At 45.4% G+C, this 22,984-nt stretch overlaps 1 protein-coding gene across 2 annotated transcripts in view; it reads right to left on the bottom strand.

Annotated features, from left to right (window-relative positions):
- Morc2 (MORC family CW-type zinc finger 2) overlaps nt 1-22,984 on the bottom strand; it is a 42,623-nt gene that overhangs the window by 5,729 nt on the left and 13,910 nt on the right. For both annotated transcript variants that reach the window (XM_069994523.1, XM_069994522.1), the window contains exons 4-24: nt 21,961-22,029; nt 21,375-21,465; nt 17,629-17,737; nt 13,818-13,977; nt 13,599-13,710; nt 13,037-13,162; nt 12,522-12,601; nt 11,169-11,251; nt 10,878-10,963; nt 9,228-9,368; nt 8,980-9,134; nt 8,711-8,839; nt 8,031-8,136; nt 7,582-7,714; nt 6,203-6,277; nt 5,741-6,121; nt 5,058-5,183; nt 3,862-3,940; nt 3,076-3,217; nt 2,747-2,971; nt 2,562-2,655 (exon numbers count right to left, since the gene is read on the bottom strand). In XM_069994523.1, coding sequence (XP_069850624.1) covers nt 2,562-2,655; nt 2,747-2,971; nt 3,076-3,217; nt 3,862-3,940; nt 5,058-5,183; nt 5,741-6,121; nt 6,203-6,277; nt 7,582-7,714; nt 8,031-8,136; nt 8,711-8,839; nt 8,980-9,134; nt 9,228-9,368; nt 10,878-10,963; nt 11,169-11,251; nt 12,522-12,601; nt 13,037-13,162; nt 13,599-13,710; nt 13,818-13,977; nt 17,629-17,737; nt 21,375-21,465; nt 21,961-22,029 — 2,702 coding nt within the window. The remainder of the gene's footprint in view (nt 1-2,561; nt 2,656-2,746; nt 2,972-3,075; nt 3,218-3,861; nt 3,941-5,057; nt 5,184-5,740; nt 6,122-6,202; nt 6,278-7,581; nt 7,715-8,030; nt 8,137-8,710; nt 8,840-8,979; nt 9,135-9,227; nt 9,369-10,877; nt 10,964-11,168; nt 11,252-12,521; nt 12,602-13,036; nt 13,163-13,598; nt 13,711-13,817; nt 13,978-17,628; nt 17,738-21,374; nt 21,466-21,960; nt 22,030-22,984) is intronic.

Genomic DNA, 22,984 nt, shown 5'->3' with positions numbered 1-22,984 from the left:
AGTCCGGGAAAACCAAGAGTGCAATATAAACTTGAGTGACAGCTCCCATATCTAACTCCATCATTTCTAAGTACTTAGGAGTCCTTGGAAGCCCAAGAGTGAGCACCACTGCCACCTTGAGAGCTGCACTGCTACTGCCCAGGGTCAGCTTGAAGTCGCCAGGCTTCTCCTGGCAGCCCATGCAGTGCACTATAACCTGAGCCTGGCTGGAAGCCTACATTTAATTTTTAAAAAAATGATAATGTATTTGCAGGGCCCATGGTCTAGCATAACAGGAAAAAGAACCAGCATTCGCAGACTGATAAGGACATCGGAATTTAGCAGACTCAAGTCCCTGGCCCATCCTCAAGCCCCCTTCCACTCCACAATTTAAAAGAGTGGTTTTAGACATCACAACAACTAGAAGTTCAGTGATGCATGCTGGAATTATACTTCTTTTTGTAAAATAAGCTAGCTATTTTTCGGCACAGACCCACTTTGACTTTGTTTTGGGCTGAGCAGTCAAGGCTCACTGCAGACTTCCTGCTGTCCCCAGGCTTTGCATTGAGTTTGGTAACAACTTTAAGACAAAAGCAACAAATCTGACCGACAAGAAGATGCCAGCTAGACCCAGCTGTCCTATCAGCTGTTTGCTGTCCTGGGATCTGCCCAGAGCACCCACAGGCTAAACAAGGGCAAAAGCCAAAGCCTGGAGTTTTCTGTGAAGAAACTGTCATGGGCTCTGTCATGGACTCCTCAAGCACTCTGCCCTCTCATTCATTCATTCATTCATTCATTCATTCATTCATTCATTCATTGTGACAGCAAGACTGCATTGTGGCAAGAATCAGATTTGTGTGAAGTAGTGCCTGAATTCCAATCTGGGGTCTCTAACACACAGACTTCTTCACTTCTCTCTCTGAGCCTAAGGTTCTTCAACTACTATCTTATTTCACTGTTGAAAATAGAAAAGTTAAATAAAGCCCATGTTTTCTCTCTTGCAAACTATTATCAAGAACTTGGCTTCCACATGAGGATCTACATTCAGGATAAACTAATCCAATTTCTATTCTCAACCTCTTCCCTTCCCTAGAAAATCTTATCATATAAATGTCCCACATCAGGAGGATGACACAAGCTCCTGGCTTCCCATCTCTGCTGGCCCTTTGCTCATCACCAGAAACAGGTGCAGCACAGACCTCAGCTTATCACTTTCCTTACCCTTGCCCTGTTTTCTCTGTTAAAATAACTTCTAATTGCACACAAGCCTAAAAATCTGCTTTTACTGTCACATGTCACTGAATGACAAGAGTTTGTCAATAACCTCTGACACTCAGTCCTTTCACCCTCTGGCCCATTCCCATAATCCTGGCTTCCATTCCCATCCTCTCACCTCTGACCTTTTACAATTAGCCTCTCTGCCTCTATCTCAACATCCATCAATCCTATCCACTGCAGAGGCTGGGCAGCAGACTATAGCCCCTGGACCAAATCAACTTTCATGTTACAGTGGCAGAGATGAGTAGTTGCCATAGAGACTAGATGGTCTGAAAAGCTGTACTTGCTAACTGGCCTATTAAAAAGCTGTAGGCCCCTGCCCTGGACATGGTGCAGACTAGATGGTTCCTGCAGCTCAAACTTTTGCTGGCCCTCCATCCATTCCCTGCACAGAGGTTAGGCCAGCACGCTTACAGTAGACACCTAAAATGCACCACTTCCTACTCTCCAGCCTCTTCTCTCCTAAATGCTTAACTTAAAACCTGCTGCCCTAACCCTATTGCCATCCTTCCCCCGCCCCCACCTGAGCCTTTGCCACTGGAGTCTTCACCTCAGATAGCCGCCCCTCCCCCCCTTGCTTACACAAATGAAGCACTTAGCAGAACCTTGTTTCTTCGCCCTCCCTCCCTGGCTGCCATAGCTCTAGCCACTGCCCACCACTCACTGTGTTCAGCATGTCTCTGATGCATCTTAAGTGTCCAAGAAAGGATTGGAGGAGGTGACACATCAACATTTGCTGGGCCACCTGAGCCCTGGTGCTCATCATATGCTACAGTGTCAGTCTACCTACACTCAGCCCTAAGTTTTACACTTTTCTGTTACCTGGGCCAGGTTTACTTGTACTAGAATAAAAGGCATGTACTTGACTAAAATGTTAAACCATGTCTCTGACTACAAGGAATGCTCAATATCTAGCCTCTATGGTGAGTATCAAAACTACATTTTCTCCACAACACAGTCTCTTCCTTCTTTTTCTAAGCAGAAGAAAGGGAAGCCAGGAAGTAGAGTTGTGGCTCAAACAGTACAGCACCAGCCTCAAGTGAAAGAGGTAAGGACAGCACCCAGGCCCTGAGTTCAAGCTCCAGTACCAACACACACACACACACACACACACACACACACACACACACACACACACACACACACACACACACACACACACACACACACACACACACACACACACACGCACACACACACACACGCAAGCTGAGGTGGAGTGCAAAGGTAGCAATCAATCTCAGGAGCAATCACAAGCACAAACAGGGAATGGGGATGTAATACCAAAGGCGGGCCAGACTCACCAGAGGAAAAGATATTAGCTCATGTGAATTCATAACACTCAGCTCCTTCTTGGAGATGGGAAAACTCGGAGGCAGAAAATATCGTAAGCAATTCCTAAGCAAGAAAGAAGATGAGAATGAGAACTTGGAATAGTGTGATGTTGAGTGTTACTGTCAACCCAGAGAAGAAAGCCAAAGACACAAACCGGAGAATCTGGACTAGCAAGTCAATGGTCTCATGGCTGGTGTTTGGGGCAGTGGTATCTGGCTCTATGCGGGCACAGTCAGAGGTAGAGGGCTCCACCAAAGCCACAGGCTGCTGGACCAACACAGCCTCCTCTTCTTCTCCACATTCTTGCTGTGTGTCAGGGCTTTGATACTCTGGAGAAGGTGGCTTCATCAGTCGCACGTCTTCACTGCCTTTCTCCACCCTATGGGGCACAGAGCTTGTGTCAGGACATCTTGGGATCCTAAATGCTGCCTCCTCCCTTTGTCCTCGCTGACCTGTTCCTGGCCTCCCAGAAAGGGGCATTACCAGCGGTCTCTTGGCGTTGTGTCTGTAGGCACGTAGTCAAACTTCACCTTCCACCGTACCACATTCTTGCCCAATTCTACAGCTGTCACACGGCCAGTGTACCACTCCTTATTCACACGAACCTCTACGTGCAGCCCTTTATCTGAGAATTCAGAAACAAGAAATCAGAGAACTAGATTACTGTCTCCATTTAGCCAGGTGGGGGAGTTGGAGCACAGAGCCCCAGATGTTTGCCTTACTGCCTCAGGGACCCAGTCCACCATCCTTCACCTGACACGAGGCTGCTGGGAAGAGGATGAGTGAACACCAAAGGATTAAGTGTTTAAAAAAAAAAAAAAGCCAGGCATCATGGCATACAATTAAAATCTCAGCACTCAGAAGGCTGGGCAAAAGGATCACAAGTTCAACAACAGCAAGTTCAAAGCAAGCCTGACTGTATAGGATAGGAAGACTATCTCAAAACAATACTACACATGCATAGTATTCATGAGAGCATGTGTGCGCGCACACGCACACAAAAAGATCATACAGTGGGGTTGAGAACATGGATGGTTCATTGATAGAGCAAGGCCCTGGGTTTAATCTCCAGTACCACAAGCAAAACAACAACAACAAAACCCTGCAAAGGGGTATTAACTTTGGAATTCTGCTTGGGATTAGACTGAAATCACTTGCTGCATCAGGCCCAAGCCTAAGCAAGACCTCTAAGCCTTCTGCAGCAAACTGCTACTAGTGAAAGATCTCCTTCACTGCTATTGCAGGCTGTGGGGACTTCTCCAAGCTCACCTTTCTGAGCATTTTTGAGTTCAGCTTGGTCCTCTTCCCCAGCACTGTCTGATTGCTGCAAGGAGGCATCTCCAATGACCTGCAAAAAAGACTTCTGTATTACTGGCCACCCACAGTCATCGGTGTGTCTTTTGGAGCTGCAGTTTCACTCTCTAAAATCATAGTGCTAGGACATGTCATCTTTAAAATAAATGTGGTAGGGCTGGGAAGGTGGCTCAGTGGTAGAACGCTTGCCTTGCATGCTCGAGGCCCTGGGTTCGATTCCTCAGCACCACATAAGCAAAAAGAAAAAAGCCGGAAGTGGCGCTGTGGCTCATAGTGGTAGAGCGCTAGCCTTGAGCTGAAGAGCTGAGGGACAGCGCCCAGGCCCAGAGTTCAGGCCCCACGACCGGACCCAAAAAATAAAAAATAAAAATAAAATAAAATAAAATAAAATAAATGTGGTAGGGCTGGGAAGGTGGCTCAGTGGTAGAGTGCTTATCTTGCATGCCTGAGGTCCTGGGTTCGATTCCCCAGCACCACATAAGCAAAAAGAAAAAAAAGCCCGAAGTGGTGCTGTGGCTCAAGTGGTAAAGCGCTAGCCTTGAGCTGAAGAGCTGAGGGACAGCGCCCAGGCCCAGAGTTCAGGCCCCACGACCAGACCCCAAAATAAATAAATAAAATAAAATAAATGTAGTAATCCCCTCTGTACATCACCTTTATTATAATAATAAAAAAAATTAAGGCATGAGGCATATCACAGACATGGGGAAAAAGTGATCCCTGGGGGCTGGGAAGGTGGCTCAGTGGTAGAGTGTTTGCCTAGCATGCATGAAGCCCTAGGTTCAATTCCTCAGCACCACAGAAATAGAAAAAGCTGGAAGTGGCGCTGTGGCTTAAGTGGTAGAGTATTAGCCTTGAACCAAAGAAGCTCAGGGACAGTACCCAGGCCCTGAGTTCAAGCCCCAGGTCTGGGGGAAAAAAAAAGTGATCTCTCTGGACCCCACCAGGTCACCAGTTGAGCTCTGGGCCTGTCATTAGAGCCATTCTCACTCTCAGTCTTTCCTGACACTGCATTTGTAGTCATCTGGTTGACTAAGAATCCTTCAGAGTCCTAGGTTTGTGGAAGGCTCAGATCATCAACACAATGGGAGCCAGCACAGCCAGCACACAGCCACAGACAGGGAGGCTTTGAGAAGCTCATCTCAGTTACCCACCTCATTCGATTCCTTCTTTTCCTCCTTCACAGCAAACTTGCCCCGTTTGCACCTCTCCTTCCTCTTCTCAGCTTCTTCCTCAGTATCTTCCTCATCAGAGATCACAAGACTCCGCTTCCGATTAGCCTAGTGTAAGAGAAGAGTGGGAACGTGAGGGATTGTGAGGTGTAAAGGCACAGGAAGATTCTGTGTGGCTAAAGGGGGCTATTCCCAGAGGGGACTGCACCCTGTCCCTACATGACTCTACTCAGTACACAAGTAAGCAGCATCCTGGCTCTTGTACCATGAGGAACTTTGCTCAGAGTTTGTTCCCTGATTGCCTGCCTGGCTAGCCAGTTGTACACTCCCTGACACATGCTGACAACCACTACAGCCCACCAAAGCCAACTGTCCCCAAGCCACTAACCTCTGCCTACACTATGAAAAGCCAGTGCTAGTGACTCCATTTGTGGCACATCAAAACTTAGGCAGGAAGAACTCTCTGGATAGGGAACCAAATCTACTCCATGTCTCTGAGCAAGTCCTTTTAGCTTTCTTGCTCTTTCTCCCTCCTTAGGGCAGCAGAAAATCTGCTAGGTTTGGTGACCTTCCTATGGCTCCTCTAGTACAGCTTTGACACTGCACGATTCTATTCCTGTAACACCCGCAGTAATTAGGGGCCTGGAGGAGTCAAAGCATCTCACCGCGGAGAATCTAACTGGCGGCTCTGGTTTCTTGACCACTGGATTCTTAATGGCTTTGGGGGGAGGGATCTCTCGAGGGTTCTTGGAGTTGGGCAGTAGAGATGATGGCGATGGCTGCACCACAGGGGCAGGCCGGGATGCAGCCTTGATGGGAACACTCAGAGGCTTTCGGGGTGGATCAGCTGAATTGAGCAGCCTGGAGGTACTGGCTTCTGCCCGGGCTGTCAGAACAGGAGGCTTTGGGGAGCTGCTGATGACAGGAGCCTTTCGAGATTGGTTGGTTAATCTGGCAGTCTGCAGGGAAGGGGGTCTGCTCGGGGCATTCTTGATCACAGCAGGTAATGGGGGCGACCGAGGACGCTGAGATCTCCGCGCAGGTTCCTAAAAAGAGTCCATGAGGAGCAAGAACACTGATACCAGCATGACAAGAGAGGAAGAGCCCCACCATGTCCTGGGCTTTACCTCAGTGGATGGTCTGGTAGTCACTTCTAGGGGTAATTTCTTCAGGTCAGCTTGTGAGCGGATAGGTGTGGTTTTCTGCAAGCAAAACATATGAAGTTGTACATCTTGGTACACTATGTGTCCCAGACAGTAAATAGACAAATAAAACCTGAGCCAAAACATAGTCTTGACAAACCTCCTACTCTTACTGGAGAGTCAAAAACTACATGAAGTCTAGACTCTCTGCAATTACATGATACTATGAGACTGATGCAGCAACTGAGAGACAGGGAAAGTATCAATGGACAAACTTCTCTAAAATGAGCCACAAAAGGGGGAAAAGGCCTAATGGAAAACTTTTTCTGACAAAGCCAGAAAAAACAAGTGAGTTTCAGCAGATGGAGGGTACACATAAGTTAGAGCACTGCTTAAAGCCAGAAAGGAAAACGCTCTGTGTAACTGACATGATAGAAAAAAAAAATCTTTAAAAAAATCTAGTAAATCGCTCAAGAAAATAGAAAACAATAAATGTTGATGTAATCAATTTAAGAATTCTCAAAGAAATACAAGTGTACATACAAAGAAATTGTCCAATGTTAAAAATGTAAAAAAAGCCAGGAAGTGGCGCTGTGGCTCAAGTGATAAAGCACTCGCCTTGAGCTGAAGAATGCAAGGACAGCGCCCAAGCCCAGAGTTCAAGCCCCATGACCGACAAAAGAAAAAAGAAAAAAGCCAGGTGCTGGTGGCTCATGCCTGTAATCCTAGCTACTCAGAAGACAGATCTGTCAATTGTGGTTTGAAGCCAGCCTGGGCAGAAAAATCTGTGAGACTCTTTTCCCCACTACTGAAAGAGCTGGAAGTAGAGCTCAAGTACAGTGCTAGCCTCAAGCAAAAGAAGATCAGGGACAGTGCCCAGGCCCCAGGACTGACATAAATAAATAAATGAAATTAAAATTACAAGATGGGTATCTTTGCCTATCTTCTACATATGCAGAAATTAACTTTGGGAAGTTCTGCAAACTTTTTTGAATTTCATATCTAGAAACTCATCAAGAAAGATAAACAGTAAAAATATGTACATGTACATATATATTTATCTATGTGTGAATAAATACTATGTGATACATGAAAAATTAGAACGATATTTAGTTAAGAGTGACTGTATTTTCTGGAGTTATACTCTCTAAATAAACTGGACCACTTTGGAGCACATAAACAAAAGTTTGTTATTTGAAAAAATAAGCAAGGTGTACTTAAAAAACAGGATGTTTGGACCGGAAGCCCAGGTTGGAAAGCCTTGCTGAGCACACACCATGGAGAGCACATAGAGCCATTGAAAGCCACTGCCAGGCAGACACAACACAGGATGGCCATCTGCCCAATGCCCATGATCTACACACCTGAAGAGCCTCTAACTTCTCCTGCTGCTGGCGAATTTTCTCTGTCAGCTGCTTTTGCTTCTCTTCTTGTGTCTTTGTGTCCTTTTTCAATGTTCCCAAGGGAACCTTCTGCTTCTGTTCAGAAGCCTCACACCTGGAGAGAGAAGAGTAATTAGGGAGGTCATATCACACAGGGCCCTGTTCCTCAGCCAACTCTGATGTCACTCAAAGGAGAGACAGGAGCAACCAGCTGAGCTCCAGGGCATGGAACTGGCATGTACTACGGGACATACTCTTTCCTCCCTCCTGTGTGCTTATTATGTACAGCAAGACAGAGATTCAAGGATATGAGCAATGACCTTAAGAAACACCAAGTTACTTATCTCAAGAGTGGATGGAAAAGGGATGATTGGCTGGGTGTGCATGTGTATATGAGTTGGGAAGTACCTACAAACACTATTAGGGCTCACCGGTCCTGCTCAGGATCAGGGTTCATGGAACAAACCCAGGTGTCAGGGTAATCTTTTTCCACTGAACTCATCTGGTAGGGGAGGGTTCTCCACTTCAGACACAAATCTGCAACAAAGAAAAACCCACAGATGTTCCAACAACACCCAACAGCAATATCTGGAGTCTTCCTCACAGCCAAGCCCAAGTAAAGATGCTCCAGACTTTTCACACAATGATCTTTCTTCTGGCTCCAACTCTGTTCTGTCCTTATAAAGCAGTGTATGTTTTGGGGGACAGTGATTAAAACAAGAATGAAAAGTTAATATTGTACTCCTTTGGTGCTAGAGATTAAGCTCGGGTCTTTATGTATTCTAGGCAAGTGCTCCACCACTGAGCTACATCCCCAGCCCAGTATCCTGGGTTCTTAATGTCCCTAGCTTCTCTCCTGCCTGCCTCATCCACTCAATGGTATAAAATCCATTGCACCTGGCCCAGCTGTGGTGGGAGAGGCCTGGAAGGTTAGGTGACTTTCTGCCTCATCTAGGAGGCATAGCCATAAGACTATACTTACAGGTCCACAGCCAATCAGATCCCTAGTAGGAGCCAAATCAGATCATAAAGACAAGCACTGTGATGGACAGAGAGGTAGGTGGACTACTATGCAAAAAAATCAGAAGAGGGTTCCAACCACTCAACTCACCACACTGGATAGTGGTTGGGATTTCCATAGCTCTCCGGCGTTTGAAACGCAACTCACTAGATGGAGGCTGGTTCCAGTTGGCAGAAAGATAGCCAAAATCATCCCAGAACTTGATGATTCCACGCTGGGCTGTAAGGTAGATACAAAACCTGTCACATTAGGAGCCAATCTCACCCTCTTCTGAAATTCACCCTCTCAGGCTACAAGAGCATCTTAAAGCTACAGGTAAAGAGAAAAAGGGCAGAAGCCCAGGGGCCTGACCCCATTACCAATGGCAATGTCCTTCCAGTACTGTGCTAGGTGCTCCCCCATTGCCCGAAGCAGGTGCCGGTACTCCTTGGCATCAGCAAAGTCCTGCTTGTTGTGCGTAGGCTCCAAGACCAGGTAGGGCACATCAACGACCCCAACAACCCCACCACATGCCCTGCACAGAGAAAGCAGACACAGCTGTCACCTCACTAACCAAAGCCCTGCATCCATATCGGGCTGGAAAGGTCCCCGGAGGAAGTTTACTCACATGCCCCCTTCCAGCTGTGGGCCTACTTTCTCATACATCTTGATGAGGCGGCTACAGTTATAGATGAACATACCATCAAGGTCTCGGTGTTCAATGTTGACACCAAAAACAAAATTTAATTCCTTAGGTTCTTTGAGTGCTCTAAGAAAGAAAAAAAAATCAGATAGATCTGGTCAAAAACACAAACACCAAGGTGATAAAGATGGTTAAGCTTAAACTTTAGATACAGTAAACCAAAAAAACAAGAACGCGGGCTGGGAAGGTGGCTCAGTGGTAGAGCGCTTGCCTTGCATGCATGAGGCCCTGGGTTCGATTCCCCAGCACCACATAAGCAACAAAAAGGAAGAACGCCGGAAATGGCGCTGTGGCTCAAATGGTAGAGCGCTAGTCTTGAGCTGAAGAGCTGAGAGACAGCGCCCAGGTCCAGAGTTCAGGCCCCACGACTGGACCCAAAAAAAAAAAAAAAAGAACGCATCTCCAAGAGTCAATGTGTTATGTATTAGTCTTGCTAAGAATCTTCATTGTGCAATGACTCTAGCCTTCCGTAACTAAAACTATACAGTTTTTCATTTTTTTGGCAATGAAATAGGAATGGACTATTAATGGGTTAGTATGAAGCTGCTGCAAATCTTTGCAAAGATAGTTACATGGTAGAATACAAAGTTATCTTCATACCTTCTCTGACTCTCCACCAATTAATTCTCTATAGTGACTTCTTATTGTGGTGGCTTCTCTGAGTCATAGCCTTGCTATGTAGCCCAGGCTGGCCTCAAACTCACAATTCTCCTGCCTCAAGCTTCCTAAGTGCTAGCATGCACCACCACATCCTCAGTTCATAAATCAACTTTCTGGAGAGCAACACTGGAGTCTGAATCCAAGGCCTCACATTTGCTAGGCAGGTGCTCTATCTCGAGCCATGCCCTCAGCCTTGGTAAATTAATTTTTGAGACAAAAATTTAAAAACACCTATGATACTACCACATGACTGTGTCAAGAAAATCTTGGAACAGAAAAGCAGATCCATGAGCAACGGAATGACTTAGATGGAAGAAACCTGAAACCTAGACCTAGGGCAAGGAGACCAACCAGAAGCAAACCAGCAATTCATGCCTCAGAACCCAGGCAGCTCCACACAGAGCTGGGACCAGGGACAAAGAACTACTATCATGGCCCAAGGCAACACATTCTAAACAAGAAAGTCAACTTATATCAGTATTCCACATTTGTAGCCAATGAGGGCAGAATAAATTATGAATATATATGTAACATAAAAGATTAAAAGAAGATATTACCAGGTGGTAGAAGCATAAGTTTTAAAATTTTATTCCTTAAATGTTATACAATGAGTGTTTTGTAGAACCAGAGAGAGAGAGAGAGAGAGAGAGAGAGAGAGACAGAGACAGAGGTGATTCAGAACTAGCAAGCATGGCTTGGTGGTTCAAGGTGTCAGTTCTGTCCTTTCTCATACAGAATCAACGACTGAGAGAGAGCTCAAGGGTAGACCTCTGTCCTAAAAGGGGATTTGACAAGCATTTGGGATCACAATATTCATCATTTTCTCAAAGTAAACCTACTGTCACAATGACAAACTGGCCATCAGTGCAAAAGGTATGTAACTTTAAAAGACCAAAGGAAAGTCCAAGAACTCACCGTTGTTTGGCCTCCTTAATCCTCTTCTTGACATCAGCTTCTCTACGCAGGGTGATGGCGGTGTTCTGAACCTGCCGCAACATCACCTGGCAATACAGTATTATGGCATTACATCTAAAAAATCTCACTGATATAGATGCAAAACCACATCTACATATTTCCTGCTTTCTGAAGAAAATGGCTGCCACCAGAGACAAACCTGTACTCTATTTTGTTTGACCAGGCAGGCTAGCTTGCCATGGGCTCCTAGTGCTAGAAACACTAGAGAATAACACAGGGCTGGGGCCTTACCCTAGAGTCCCGCGTGAGGTCTCCACCCAGTCGTACTTCTAAAGTCCGAGCTTTGCTCTCTGCCTCCCGAGCCTTCTCTTCAGCTGAAAACCAGAAGAAATCATAAAGAATTTTTTTTTTTGGGGGGGGGGTGTCTGGTCATGGGGCCTGAACTCTGGGCCTGGGCACTGTCCCGTAGCTCATCACCTCAAGGCTAGTGCTCTACCATTTGAGCCACAGTGCCACTTCCAGCTTTTTTTTTTCTGCTTATGTGGTGCTGAGGAATTGAACCCAGGGCCTCATGCATGCAAGGCAAGCGCTCTACCACTGAGCCACGAGGGCTAGGGGTATGGGCCTTAAGTGGTAGAATATTTACCTACTAATTTACGTTCAAACCCCAGTACTGCAAAAAAATAAATAGTTCAGAGGTTCCAAGTTGTCCTTCGTTTTAGATTCACAGAACAGTCACTGCTACACAAGAAGTGTGTACAGAAACAACAGCTGCTGGGTAATGAAGGAAAAGCCTCCAGGATTGAGCTGCAGAGTTGCTTCAGAAAGGAAAATCTGTTATTTAAAAGATCATAGGGGCACAAGGGATGACTCATGCCTGCAGTCCTCCAGCTACTGGGAAGGCAGAACTAGGGAGGATCAAGGTTGAAAGCTAGCCAAGGCAAAACCTTAGCAAAACATGCCCCTTTCCCTCTTGATCAATAAGCCTATACCTATGGTGGCCTGTGCATATGATCCCTGCTATGCAGAAGGTTGGAGGCGAAAAAAAAACAAAAAAAAAACCAACACTAGAGCTTACCTGAAAAATAGCTAAAGCAAACAAAATTTTTTAAAGCCTGGGGGTTTTAAAATGCCTGCCAAGCAAACATAAGGCCCTGAGCTCAAACCCAAGTATCACTAAAAAAATAATATTAATGATAATCATGGAGAGCTCAAGGGATAGATGCTATTTATACTTGAAGTGTGCTTTTCAAACTTCACAAAAAACACTCCAGGCAATACAAGTTAAACCTTCAGCATAAACTGGAGGCTAAAGAAGTCTTCAATCACTCCTATCAAGCAGCTAGGAAGACAGCTGAGAGCCCTGGGGATACACCTTGAGATTTCTGCCCTGGAGCCAAAAAAACCAATTATATGAGTATTTGGGGCAAGAGGCAGTGTAGGATTCTTCTTGACACTATTTTAGGTTAAGTCTCTATAAATGATGGAAGGAAGGAGAGTAGAGTCTGGAGAGACAAGTGCTGAGGGGTTGGACATGAGGCAATAGTTGCAGAGGAACTAGTTTTGAACAGCTTTGTCCCTGGCTGGTTCCCCACGTGAACCCCACTCACCCAAACCCTGCCCCAACATAGGGAGTGGCATTACCAATCCGAGCTACGTGCTCTGCTTTTTTCACCTCCTGCTCTGCACGGGTCTTGAAACGGCTTGATGTGTACTTGTACATCCTGAACAATGGAAAAAGCAATCTAAGGGCTGAGGAGCAGGGGAGCCAGTGGCCAGCCTGAGCAGCTTCCTTCTACAACCCTTGTGATGAAGCAAATCTGAGCTTATTTTATCCAAAAGATCATATTCCTGTGTCTTTGCTATTCACCTGGGTGTTGTTAATTTCACATCAGAAGCAAGCCTCCATTGGTAAGTCATGCCCTTTGCTTTCCTGTGTAGCACTGCCCTAAGAGCTCACTATGCCACTTTCCACCTCAAAAGGGTCAGCCAGCCAACTTCTACAATTGACCCTTCACCCCTGCCTCTCCCTCAGGACCCAGTGACTCTGGCAAATCATAGGCTGGCCAAACACAAACAGTCCCTCACTCACACTCCATCACTCTCAAAATGTAGCCAGGCTCTGTCCTCAGCCTAAATCAAGGTAGGCAGGCCCATACCTAGGATTGTACAGGCAGCAGGAGAGCCTCTTGGTCTGCACCTTGTGTCCATGGATAAATATCCTCATTCGGGGATCAATATAGAGCACAGCAGCATAGGCACGGAAAGAGCGCCTCTCTGGCTTCCTGGAGGCAGAAAGGAGCGATGTCATTTGTCCCACAACAAACCCAAGTGAGTCCGACCAAGGCCTCTCTACAGGGCCCCCCTCCTCTCCACCTCACATTTTGTCATCTCCTGCTGGTCTGAGGCAGAGTGCTCCCTCAGCATGGGCACTAGGCCTGGTCATGTCTCCAGCACAGGTGGCCCAGGGACAGCTCACCTGCCCTAGCATTGCCATTACCAGAGACAAGGGGGCAATCTTCTTCCCTAGAGTTTCTTCTGTTAAATCATTACTCTTAGTTTAGTGTTTTGCTTACTCTCCTGCTACACAGGCCTGATGCTTTGTGGCAAGGAGGCAGGCAGCTCTCAGCTCCAATAGCTCTGGTGCAGCCACAGAGAGAAATCCAGAGGAGGATTTCAGGGAGAATTTCAGGCTTGCCACCCTTCCCCAGCCATACTCACGTTCCCTCTGGGGAGGTCTCTGCCATCTGGATATCTTTCGGATTTGAGACTATGTCTAGTTCGGGCTCTCCATTGTCCATGAGTTTGAGATTAAAGATAATCACCAGGGTTCCTAGGGAACAGAAATCCTTCTATTCTGCCAGCCAACCCTGGCCCATGCCACTTGTGGCCATAGAGATCCTGGATTCTAAAGGCTGCAGAGGCTCAAAGCCTTCTTACCGCTGTTCCCAGGAATCTTCATGAACTGAGTCATCACTTCCTCCTCAGTGCGGAAAGGAGAATACTTGTAGATGAGTTCTGTCTCAATGGCAAACTTTTCTACATTGTCTGTGACAGGTTCCCGGGTCCGAGAATTCCAGGTGGGCAATGGAACTATCACCTTTGGAGTAAGCACAGGTGCACTCTGGGAGTAAGGAACCAGAACAGCCTTCCCCCAAAAGAGGCAGCCATCTGGTCCCTTCCCATGATTCCACACAGCCCAGAGTTAAGGCCCATGCACTGAAGTCTAGCAGACAGCTTCTGTGGCTTCTTCACCACACAATCTTCTAAGATTCATAATGGTTTATGTCCAGCTGCAAGGGCAATTCCCTGCTTGGGCTATCCCTGACTACTTTCTTAATTTGGTTTAAAATGTTACTCTTATAGTTAAGAAAAACATACTTGCAATTACCTAGTGAATCTAAAACTGCACATAATCTACAACTCAGCAATTCTACTCCTGAGTAAATACCCTATATCTTACAGGAAACTTTACGTATGTACCTACAAACAGGTGTAGGAATAATAAATATGCACTAAAGACCAGATGTATTAAATTATGGAATATTTATCCAGAGAATCACATAGCAATGAAAATGAACACACTGACAACTTGGCATCAAACATTGATGAATCTCAAAAACAATGTTAATGAAAGAAGGTACAAAATGTGACTTCATTTATGTAAAACTAAATTAAAATTGTAAACTACTATTTATAGATGTATACTCAGGTGTTAACTATATAAAAAAAAGAACACGATCAGCCCCAAAAAGACTCAAAGGTGTTCCCTCCAGTGGCAAAGTTAGGAATTTGATTGGTGAGAGGGTTACAGGGAACTTCTAATGGCAATTATGAGTGCTGAGTTTATAGTTATACTCTCAAATGTATATTTACTTTAATACATTCTTCCACATGTATAGATTTTGCTTCTAAGTAATGTTTTTTAAAAATATTATCTTTCTTAGAACTCCTACTTCAAATATTACTCCCCCTAATTATGCCAACCACCATGCAGAGTCCAGCAGAGTATAGCAATCCAGTTGAGGTACCTCAGGGGTCTGAACCAGATGGCCTATCCTTATACAAAGGGACTCTGTATCTCCACAAGTGCCAGGATGATAAACTGCTAAGAGTTCTGAAACACTGCTGGTTTCTAAGAAGCTTCCTGCTGAAAGCATTCAACCACAGGGCTGGTTTGGACACATTCCACCTAGTCTAAACTATGATCTTTATTTTGAAATTTTGGCTGAGTTCACACTAGAGTACAATCCAAAATAGTGACCTTCTAGCACCAAGTAAGGAAAAAATTTCAACCTAGCTTTTCCACCAATAGAAGTGAGTGCCATTTATGTTCTATGAACTTGTATCTTCATCTCCATTCTTTATGGCAGCAGCTGGTGACAGTGGCATCCGTTTAGACTGTGGGCACTCCTTTCCACACAGGCACTCACTTCTACTGGGCACTCTTCCTTCAGTTTCAATGTCACATTCTCCTGCTTTTCCTCCTACCTTTTGTGTCCTTTGCTGCTTTCTCCTCTCCCCGACCTTTCCATATTGGCCTACCCAGTTCCCAGGTCTTCTTCTCACTCCCCTCTCTGCTTGAGCCCAAACCTCTCCCAAGTCCAGACTCGGACTTCACTTACACAAACTTACACTCTCCCTTCCAAACTGGCCCCCTGCTATTCTTTCCCAGCTCTGAATAGTACACCATCCCCAACTGCCACACCAGAGCCTTTAAGTCATTCATAACCCCTCCTTTATTTCTCTCACCACCCCTGCTATGTATGATTCCCACTGGGAAAGCACAGCCAGGGTTTCTCACCTGTCCACTTCAACATTCACACACATCTCCATCTTTCTAAGCTGATCATCACACAGTAACCAAACAGTTCTGACACTAGCACACTCTTGCTTAATATAAAACCCTACTCAACTCAACAAAGCCCTGAGGGTAAAGCCTCCTGCTCCCAGAGACACCCCCCCCCCCCAGCAGCCCCACCCTCACCAGACCTGAAGGCCTGGAGCAGGCCATTACACAGACTTGAACAGTTCTCCACCAGGAAACATTACTCAACACCCCAGTCCAGGCTACGTCGTCCTGTCCTACCTTCTCTAGAAAGCCTGTTTTTTGTTGCTACAGCATACCTCTCACTCCAGGTATGCCAAATGAAGTGACATACTGCACCAAAAAGATGGAAAAATCCACAGGCTTGCTAAGGAAAGGCAGTAAGAAAAGATAGGCTGCTGCCACTCTCAACATGAAATAGTTTACTATGTTTTTTTGTTTTTTGGGTCCGGTCGTGGGGGCTGAACTCTGGGCCTGGACGCTGTCCCTCAGCTCTTCAACTCAAGACTAGTGCTCTACCACTTGAGCCACAGCGCCACTTCTGGCTTTTTTCTTTTTGCTTATGTAGTGCTGAGGAATCAAACCCAGGGCCTCAGGCATGCAAGGCAAGCGCTCTACCACTGAGCCACCTTCCCAGCCCACTATGTTTTTTTTTTTTTTTAATTTAATATAATTTTAGGTCTCAACAGAACCAGTACAAATTCACTCATAGCTAAACAACAAGGAAGACTTAGACTGACATTCTGAATTTGACTATCTGCTCCATGGACTTCTTTCTACAAAATTTCTCTCAAGCTCTGACTTCTATTACTCACACATGGAGGGAGGTAAGTCCAGCCAGAGGCTAGACACAACTTTCCTGTTCCCCTCAATTAAGAAACAGCTCTGCAGATATCTGAGCTACCTAGCCACCAAGAGAAGCAACTGAGTATGTGTGTAGCTTACATCATTAATTACTAAAATGTTTTTAAAATAAGAATATACTGGGGGCTGGGAAGGTGGCTCAGTGGTAGAGCGCTTGCCTTACATGCATGAGGCCCTGGGTTCAATTCCTCAGCACCACATAAGCAAAAAAAGAAAAAAGCTGGAAGTGGCACTGTGGCTCAAGTGGTAGAGCGCTAGCCTTGAGCTAAAGAGCTGAGGGACAGCTCCCAGGCCCAGAGTTCAGGCTCCACGACTGGACCCCCCCCCCCCAAAAAAAATAATACACTGGATTTATTAGGCCATTCTTCCAGCAGCCACTTCTGAAGTCAGACCAGGAGGCAGCTGCCACTTCCACTGAGCTCACAAATGATGGTTTCCATTCTCTTGTCCACTTCACTACCTGTGAGGGCTTTGTAGGTGTCTGGTCTGGGACTTCTGATATAGGCTGTATCAGAACAACATGTTCCCTCAAAAGGACAACACAATGCACAAAATTACCATTATACCATTATCTACTATTATTGTCTGCTATGACTTCATCCAGAGCCAGGGAAGCCCCCCCAAAATTCCTCACAGCTAACACAGAAAACACAGCTCTACACAAGTGTTAGCCTGTACAGATGAGATCCAAAGGATGCTACAGGTCTAGAGGAGCTGCAAATCCAACTCTTGGCTCCTGCCACTTGATGGCCTGATTCTCAGAAACAGAATAGCACATCAGTGCTTTGAGATTTGATTTCTTGCCCCTAACAGTGACTACAACCCAGCCCAAACCACTGGAAACAGGACTGGAGGTGTAGCTTAAGTGATACAGTGTCTGCCTAGCAAATGTGAAGCCCTAAATTCAAATCCCAGGATCTCACATACACACAAAAGAGAGCTTTTGCTTCCTCTCACAATTCATGCAACAAGCTAGTCCCATAACAACGACTATGTGCTGCAACCCTGTAACCCCAGGAATCTGCAAGTGGCAATTCAGGCCACAGGGATGTGACCTACTTCATCAATGCCTTCTTCCTCATGAAAGGTGCGGGACAGGAAGAGACAGGTCATGGTATCTTCTTTCTTGGTGAAGAGAATAAAATCTTTCCCAATACGCATTGAGCCTCTTTACAAAAAGAAAGGAGAAAACTGGTTATTCTTCCAGAAATTGAATCTCAGCCTTAAGAGGAATAAACCCCACCCCCAACCCCACCATGTGACTGAAACTGAGAGCTCTTTTCAAGGTCTCTAAGCTGAGTTCCACAGCTCTTGTTCAGTCTTAATTCAGCCAACACTCTTTCCTTTGCTTTTCTGATAGCTTGTAATTCCTAGGCTTTACTTACAACTTTCTCAACCATACCTAGCCTCCACACAGGGCTCTCTTTCCATCGTTCATTTTTCCATCTCTCATCTTTCCATCTTTTCAGATATTTATTACTGGCCACAAGCCTCATATTAGTCGGATTCTTAGCTTATCACCACAAGGTGAACAGTAATTGCCCTTGAGCTCAGAGTTCATCCCAGCCACACGAGGTCCACTGTGTGCTCCATGCCATTGGATGCCATTTTATTAGGTAGCACCATGAACACATCATCTCTCTGTGTGGGCCACACTCAGTTTCCAATCTAGCCTTCCTTCACTAGCACAAATACATCTCCTGTCACTTAGCAAATGGTAGCACTATCAATGGAACAGCTCAATATTTATGCTCATGCGTGTTCCAAAAGCTAGAATGAAGTCAAGGCTCAAGCAAACACTGGGTCCTTTGACAATTGTGTTCAAGGAGGACTACGATTGGCTGATGTCCAATAACCACAGCCATCCTCCGTCTCAGAATGGCTTTGACACCTTGAGCTCCTTCGGACACAGGCAGGTCCTTTACTTTCAGATGCTGCCAGTTTCTGGGAACTGAGCCTTCCACAAGCAAAAACGTCTGGAATTGATGGTTTCCTTCCATCTTAGCTACATTAATCCTTCTGAGGAGCAGGCAGGGACAGGCCTTACTAGGTAGCATGAGGAAGAGCAGAAGCATGAAGCACTAGTAGGAGAACTGCCTACTCAATAGGAAGGCTGTTTAGCTTCTTTCTTCTGAACAGCTTCTGGGGCTTTATGGCTATTATCTCATTAGTCCTCACAACATCCCCAGGAGATGACAGAGGTGGAAGCCTTGTTACTCTCATCTGAGTACAAATACAAACCAGACTAGCATGCCAAGCACACAAATGAATGTCATGCCCCATTTCCCCAAACAGAAAAACTCCTGGGACACTCTCTAGAGATGTCCTAGGGGCTGCCAAATCCTGTTTCTTTTCCTCCTCCAGCACCTGGGGGGTTGGCAGAGCTCCTTCCCCTTCAATTTCACATTTCTCCTTCTTCACTTAAGCTTTCAGAGTAGCCTTCTGAAAAAGCTTGTGCTTGCTCTAGCCTGGCAAAGTCTCAGTCTCTCTCTCTCTCTCTCTCTTTCTCTCTCTCTCTCTCTGTTCTTTCCTCTTTGATGCTTACTATAGATAGGGCCTTGATACCAAGAACCCCAAAACCTGATGGTTTCTCACAAGTCACCTTTTCCTGGTACTCTTTTCCAACTCCTGAACTGTTCGTTACATTGTCCATAATAGACACTAGGTGGCTCCCATTTTAATGGAACCTGCACTAGTCTATTGAATATATGTGTTCTTTTCCAGTTTTCTATGCCTTTCTGAGTTGCATTTCACTTACTTCTAAATCTCCCTATGTAAGAGAGAATGTCAGAGGCCAAAACATCTCCCCCCCCCCCCCCCCCCCCGGTTGTAGAGCTTGAATTCAGGGCCTGGGCACTGTCCTTGAGCTCTTTGGCTCAAGGTTAGTACTCTACCACTTTGAGCCACAGCTCCACTTCTGGTTTCTGGTGGTTAATTGGAGATCAGAGTCTCATGGACTTTCCTGCGCAGGCTGGCATTGAACCACCATCCTCAGATCTCAGCCTCCTGCATAGCTAGGATTATAAGCATGGACCACTGGGACCTGGCCAAAACCTCATTTTCTAGATTAGGAAAGATACCCTCAGAAAAGTGAAACTGAGCCCCTGAGAACTGATAGGACAAAATAGATAAAGGCAAACCCTCAATCCATTTGGGAAATCAGACTTTCCACTGACTCTAGAAAAACCTGAGTTTTGGGAGGACTTAGATCACCTGTATGAGAATCCCCTGGAGAATGTTCCCAAATGATTCACTTCATTTGTGAAAAACACAGTTCCCTTGGTCCTATCAAGACTTACTGAGTACCAGGCACAAGAGGCTCATACCTGTTATCTCAGGAAGCTGAGACTCAGGAAACTGAAAGATCATGGTTCAAAGCAAGCCTGGGCAGAAAATTCATTAAGAATCCATCTACCAAAACTAGAGGCATCACTTAACTGGTAAAGTACCAGCCATGAGCAAAAAAGTTGGGCAAGTGCAAAACCCTGAGTTCAAGCCCCAGAACAACAACAAAAAAAAAAACAGTAACAACAACAACAAAAGACTAACAACAAAAGGCCTCGCTGACTTAGGGTAAGAGCCTGCTATGGCAAGATCTGAGGAGACAGAAGCTAGAAACCAGACCAGGGACTCTCACAGCAATGATAGCAATTAATCTTTAATTGTTTGGTATATATTATAATCTCCATTTACAAAAAAAGAAACTACAGCTTACAGAAATGGGTAAGGTTTGAACCTTACTTTGTCTTATTGAAATGAACATCAGCTTCCATTTTGCAGTTAGAAAGACCTGATTCATAGCCTAGCTGTCCAAATAGACACAATTTTGGGCAAGTCACATCACCCCCATAAACCTCCATTTCTTAATCTGAAAATGGGAATACAGTTCCTGTGTATCATAGGGTGACAAAGATTAAGTGCGACCACCGAGGTGAGGTTTTTAGCAGGGCCTCGCCTAGGGTAGGTGCTTATTATTACCATCTGGTTTCTAACCTTGTGAAAGTCCAGGAACCAGGTCCCTGATTTCTTTGGAAGTACTCTCTTTCTCCTCCACACCAGAAGCACATGGCATATGAGGCCCAATAATGGCTGTTGATAGATCCTCTCTCAAAACAACCCGTTTCCACAGCATGACTAGAAACGTGACTCCTAATTCCATTTGCACACACTCCAATTCCACTAAATCTTATTCCATCGAAGGTATGTACAGCTGGAAATGAGCATTTCAGAAATAGAAACCTTTCTCTTGGGGTTTCACTCAAAACCAGAACAACACATTCCAAACACTTTATAAACAAGTGGGAACTAAGGGCTGAGGGAGAGGTCTCAGGGGAACTGGAGACATGAGGTAAGGGCCTTTCAAGTTATGAAAGACCGCATCGACTGGGGGGAGGGCTTCTCTCTCACACACACTGGCTCCCCAGCACCTAGCACAAAGCATGACACCCTGCAGGCCCTCAGAAACACTGTTATACCATAAGGTCAACCCCTTACCATCTTCTATGCATCCTAACCCCATAAAAGAATTACTCACATCCTCAAACACAGGAGAAGTTTCAATACAAGGAGAGACACAGTTCTAGAACACCATGCGAAGAGAAACACACAGCTTCTCCCTATCAACTTATTTTGAACACTTATGTTTTCCATTCTGTACAGCACACTGAGCTGGACAAGTAGTTATAAACTACCCCCAAATCATTTTCTGGAGTCCTGGTCATGGAAGGATTAGTGGGAGGAGAGTAAGAGAGAGAGCATCACGTGGTTTTGTGTTCAGCCCTGGGACAATCTTCTAGTATACTTACGATTTTAACCCATTTCCATACTGCCCGATCTGAGTGGACTCTGGTGTTCGCTTGGCTGACTTCCCAAACTGGATCACACTTGCAGCATCACCTGAAGTGGCAGACACAAGAGAAAGTGAGAAGTTAGTATTTACCTCCGAGGCTTCTCAAAGTCTAAAGTCTAAGCCTTGTTAAATCCAGGTTTGTGTGTTAAAACCTCTCTCTCCGAGGAAACTGGCAACCATGACTCACATGGAGGTCACATGCATGGCTTGTCAGTACTATGGTTGCACCATATTTTCTGTTACCAGAACATGGTAACAGGATGGGGGAGACCTCAGAATTTCTGGCCTCAGGATGTAGTACAAACAGATGAATACCACATCAAGAGACAGGTAATTTGACTTTAAGTTGCCATTCAGATTGTATCTCCTATGTTAGGGCAGGACCTAGCAGATCTACAGTTGAGATGTTGCAACTGGTCTTCTCAGGTTTCTCACTTCCCCTACAGCAACAGTGAGGCCACAGAAAACCAAGTTTAATAGTAAGTGTTTTATAAAAATGGATATATCCTTCCCAAAAGAAAAACAATGATTTCATCACTTACTCGGATCCATTCCTGCTCCATCGTCCAAAAAGCAAAGCATAAATCCTCCTCGAAGGTCCTCTCGCCTTTCTATGAAAAGAAGTAACTGCCATTAGTAGGCTATTATTCACTAGAGGTCAGCAATATGGGTATGAACCGAAGAATCATCAATGTGAAGCTTAATACAAAAGGGTCAGGTCAAATCTATCTTCTCCTACTAGTCCTAGATAGTGTGAATTAAATTTCAAAACCCTTCAGGTTATGAATCCTATCTCAAAGTTGTTCCAATGCTAATTCTTTTTTTTTTTTTTTTTTTTTGGTCCTGTCATGGGCCTGAACTCTGGGCCTGGGCGCTATCCCTCAGCTCTTCACTTCAAGGCTAGCGCTCTACTACTTGAGCCACAGCGCCACTTCCGGCTTTTTTTTTTTTCTGCTTATGTGGTGCTGAGGAATTGAACCCAGGGCCTCAGGCATGCAAGGCAAGCGCTCTACCACTGAGCCACCTTCCCAGCCCCAATGCTAATTCATGACAAAGATTTGAGAGAATCTTTAAGAAGGTGGTACATACTACCTAGTCCAGGAGCTAATCATACCGGAGACCACTGAGTATGTATAATTTCACACATAGCATCAGTCAGCCTTGTCTCTCAGCCTAGATTACTATCTGCCCTATGCCCATAATCAGTGAAGTACTCTATTACACACTGTACCTTACCTACACTACTCAACCTAAGTGGGTATCCCATTTTCTTTGTGATTATAATCTGGGAAAGCTTTCATTAAAAAGGAAGTTGGCCATGATATGGTACAATGGAAGCAGCTGCCATCTAAAAGAATTACTATGTGACAATTAATATATGCTTCTCTCCAGGCCAACTACAGTTTGGGAGCTAATTGGTACCCATCATATTCCCTACTAGCAATAGGTCCTTGAAAGGGGATGAGATGACACCAGGTACAGTGGCTGGACCTGATTACAACAGTCTTCTGACAATAAGATCCAATAGCCAAGGAAAGACAGCCTGGCTGACACGAAGGAAACACA

The sequence above is a fragment of the Dipodomys merriami genome, unplaced genomic scaffold (genome assembly GCF_024711535.1).
Source record: "Dipodomys merriami isolate MVZ:Mamm:240054 unplaced genomic scaffold, mDipMer1.0.p SCAF_45, whole genome shotgun sequence".
NCBI classification, from domain to species: Eukaryota; Metazoa; Chordata; class Mammalia; order Rodentia; family Heteromyidae; genus Dipodomys; species Dipodomys merriami.
This window is presented reverse-complemented; position numbering and strand designations above follow the sequence as displayed.